Here is a 4,401-nt window from a genome sequence, read left to right on the forward strand (position 1 = left end):
GCTCAGCAGCTGCTCTACGCTCCAATACGAAGGCCCACGCACACACACTACCACTATCTGCGTGCTCCAGTGCTGTCAAATCTGCTAATGCAAATGTTCAAATGCAAATAGCATAGATAGAATATAGAATATAGAAAATAGACGTAAATATGTCGAATAAATATATTGCCATTTTCGAATAAAAGATAAAATCTTTATTCATGAGTAATTATTTTTCACCATTATAGCTAACCTCAAACATTATAGGTTACAATAGTTACAACTTTTGTTGAGCTGGGAGCTGGGAAATTGAACACACTCACACTATTAAATTTCGTGTACGTATACAGAAAAATAAAATTTAATATGAAAAAATAACTTGATATAGAGCCGGCGAAAACAGGATTTCGCTTGTCAGGCGAAAACGGGGTTTCCTCTGTCAAATAACAGTCAAAATTATGAATAAAACGAAACAAAAGTTTTTATTTTAGCAAATCCTTAACGAGTATAGAGAGAGAAAAGCAGTATAATTTATTTTGTTCTACGCCAAGCATACGGTACCAGATCACAAGGAACACTTCTTTCGTAACGTTCGAAAAACATAACAGGACGAGCACCTTCATAAATATGGATTGCTAACAACTTATCTGTACAATTACTTCCCTTCCCACACCGTATTGCGCTAACAAGCAAGCACCGAAGTAAAAGCGTTAAGTACCGTGCAAGTAGTAACGAAGGGAATGAACTGTGGCTAACAACAGCGAATAAATACATCGGTATTCCTCATCGGGCATCTATGGCAGCCTTGAGGGCGAACCAAGCGGTGAAGAGGGAACGCTAGCGGGCAAATTGCAGCCCACCTGGCGGATCACTTTTCCCGCCACCTTGCACCCGTATCGAACGCAGTCCGCTAGCGTGGGGCTCGCGTCGTTCATGAATTTGTACAGAAAACCGGCCACGAACGAGTCGCCAGCGCCGGTAGTATCGATGACTAAGTTTGTGGGTATTACCGGCACCGGGAAGCTTACCGCGGTGAACTTTGATCCGGCCCCATAATATAGGCGCACGCTTCTGCAGCCATCGGTGGCAATGAGTATTTTGCTGCGTTGCTGCTTGCGGTACTGTTTGATGAGTGTGCGGGCCAATTCATCCACGTCACTGCACTGGTAGATGTGGGCCAGTGCCACGAACTCGGCCAGATTGCCAAACACCAGATCTGCATGCTGCACGAGGTACCGCATCTCCGCGGTGAACTGCTCTAGTATGTACGAGGCATTCAAGTTGGTCACGAAAATGTTGGCCGTGCCTTTACAGTAGTGATCGTATATATAGGTGCAAATGTGAAACTTCTCCGGAACGAAGTAACCCTCTACGTAGAATATTCGAGCATCCTCGTCGGTGTTGGTATGCGCGGCAGATTTGCATATACCAATTTTCGATTGACACCACCGCGAGCTAACAAACTCCTTTTTGAAGTGTAACGACGCACCGATATTCGCGTTGAGGCTTCGCTTATCACCACTGATGAGGCACATGCACGTGCCGGTGATTTGATCCGGCAAAGTTTGAATGCTGCAACAAAGCGTGTGTATATGTTATTTCTACGATTTTGAAATTGTTTAACGCTCGAACCTTTACCATGTGTTCAATGCACACTCCTTTAAAATCTGTTGCAATATCTGCCCATTTTCGTCAATGCCTATAGCTCCGCAGAAGATTATATTTTTTTCTCCAAGTGCGCGCAATATGCGGCACGTGTTGAGTGCCGACCCGCCCGGATTGTATATCGGTTTTCCGCAGCTAGAAACAGAGAAAAGGTAAATTAATTAAATACCATTTACCACAAAGAGCATGGCGGGGCCAGATCTTTCGTCCCTTTTAGCCCGTTAACTTTTCGCGGCTTATTTTAAACTTTTTTTTCTTTTCAAGAGTCGTGTGGAAAATATTAAACACAAAGTGCACTGCCCGCAGTATGGAATGGGTGCACGCGGTGCAGTTACCTTGCATACAGAACATTGACCAAATACGTACGTTTCTACGGCAACAGACACAAGGGCAGCAAGTTTCTCTGCGGGAATTTCCCTCTGATCATCCGGTTTCAAATCAAACTCTTCTAAAATTTTGCCATCCTTCAGCTCGACGCTTATATCGAGCAAAATGTTGCCGAACGCCACCAACCGCGGACAGCGATCGCTAGATCGTGGATAGACGAAACAATAACGGCGATTAAACATGATCCAACATGTGCACGACATTGCGCCGACACTGAACTTTCGAGTCGAACTTTTTTTACCATCCGAGGACCCACTCACCAGCTGGTAATCATGAGATCATCACTTTCATTCGTCATCTTCAATCTTTACTGCCACTTTTTGCTATTTACGTATCTGTTCAATTTTACAATTTTACCTTCCGCTCAGTTTTTGTACTTTGATAACAATTTGTAAAATACCAAAAAAAAACAAAAAAAAAACATCTCGTTCTCGTTGACATTTCTGGCAAATGACATTTCTCACGCACTGGTTTGTGAGGGGTAGGAAATTGTAAAAGTTCAATGGGGCGAAAATTTGTACCTATTTTTTAGCATTATTTTTTCTTGGCAATTCAGAAACAAGTAATTATTACCATCCGAAGTGAACTATTATTTAAACGTTTGATAGAATACTCATTAGTATATTTCTTCATCCAAACTTAGATCGGAATCTTTCTTTCTTTCTACATTCCATTCGCGTGTCCAGCGTTTTGTATGATCGGATCATTTTTTGCATTTTTCTCTTTATTTTCTTCTGCGTTGGCGCCAACTTGTATCTTTCCTGGATCTGCGATCTGTAAGAGACCAAAACGACATTTATACCGTGCAAAGGAGACAGTTACAGCTGGAATCTGTAGGCCAGAAGATACTCCGCTTCTTGGCCTTTTTGTAGTTGTTTTTATCGTACACTAGCTGATCCCGGCGCGCGTTGCCACGCCTCTCCCGGGAGGTGTGAAAGCCCCTCTCCCGAGAGGTGTGAAATGTACTTTTTCTACTATATGATCCTAATTGCAATCTAGAAGGCTGTAGCAGTCCGTTGCTATCTCTCTCTCTCTCGCTTTCTTTCTCTCTTTCTCTCTCTCCCCCCTTCTCTCTCTACCCCCCCTCTCTCTTTCTTTCGCTTTTTCTTTCTCTCCCGCCCTCTCTCCCCCTCTCTCCCCCTCTCTCACTCTATCTTTATTTCCCTCTCTATCACTCTCTTCCTCTCTTTCTCACCTTCTTTAAAAATTAAACGCAAACTACGCAGTTCCCCCCAACATCACACTACTTCAAGAAGGGTGGTGATAGGTGGAAGAAGGAAGGAAAAGGCTTTTAAGTGAAACCAATCGATTTAGAGACCACCAAAACCTAAGAAACGATACCCATATTGCCCTAGGACGTATTTTAAGGATTGGGGTTGTATGGGGACCCCCCCTTCCCCTCGTCCTGCAAGGACCAAATTTCGTCACATGGTTTCTCAGGTGACCAGCAACCACTGTGCAAGTTTTGATGAAATTCGATCCATAACTTGTGGAGTAATTGATGTTTTTAACAGTTAGTTGTATGGGAGGGCAAAGAAAGAGGGGGGTGAGGGGTTTCTAACCTTGACTATTGCACTCCCCGGCTCCAAAAACCCCTGTATACCAAATTTAGAGTCAATCGGTCCAGTAGTTTCGGAGTCTATAAGGGACATACAGACACAACTTGATTTTTATATATATAGATAAAAGACATGTTTAGCTACACCACCTCCTCCGATGCCTGATTCATTGTCTCTGGGTTCCTTGAGGTTCGTGACGGGCAGAGGTGGGAGCTCTTTCTGTTGCTTCTTCTTTCTAGAACTTCCTTGTCCGTTGCTCTAGAGCACAGTTCTGCTTCTGCAGATCTCGTTCCTTTTGCGCCAAATCAAGTTGTTTCTGCACCAGATCTCGTTCCTTTCGCTCCAAATCAAGTTGTTTCTGCACCAGATCTCGTTCCTTTCGCTCCAAATCAAGTTGTTTCTGCACCAGATCTCGTTCCTTTTGCAGCAAATCCCGGTTATTCTGCACCAGATCTCGTTCCTTTTGCAGCAAATCCCGGTTCTTCTGCACCAGATCTCGTTCCTTTTGCAGCAAATCACGGTTATTCTGCGCCAGATCTCCTTCCTGTTGCACCTGCAGATCACGCCTTTGCTGCAGTTCCAAACTCTCAAAACCGCCATCGACTTGCCAGGCCACATCAGCTACAGCTTCACCTGGCCGCTCTGCCTCCGTCCTACTACATCTGGCTTCACACAGGTCAGTGGAAGTGGCACCTGGTGACGCGGGATGATCCATAACGCTGAAATGAAAGTAACTGTTAAGTACAATTAACTCAGTTGAAAAAAAAAACCAAAGTTCCAACTGTTTACAAACTGTTTGATACAAACGTCA

The 4,401-nt window shown here is 43.9% G+C and overlaps 1 protein-coding gene across 1 annotated transcript; it reads right to left on the reverse strand.

Moving 5' to 3' along the window:
• Window positions 1–492: 492 nt before the first annotated feature.
• LOC128272982 (adenosine kinase) lies at window positions 493–2,369 on the reverse strand. The gene is made up of 4 exons (XM_053010883.1): window positions 2,292–2,369; window positions 2,011–2,172; window positions 1,618–1,779; window positions 493–1,551 (listed from the first exon to the last, which is right to left on the reverse strand). Exons 1-4 carry the CDS (start codon window positions 2,327–2,329, stop codon window positions 774–776), a joined length of 1,140 nt encoding a protein of 379 aa, XP_052866843.1. The 5' UTR covers window positions 2,330–2,369; the 3' UTR covers window positions 493–773.
• Window positions 2,370–4,401: the final 2,032 nt, after the last annotated feature.

Source organism: Anopheles cruzii, chromosome 3 (assembly GCF_943734635.1).
Source record: "Anopheles cruzii chromosome 3, idAnoCruzAS_RS32_06, whole genome shotgun sequence".
NCBI lineage: Eukaryota > Metazoa > Arthropoda > Insecta > Diptera > Culicidae > Anopheles > Anopheles cruzii.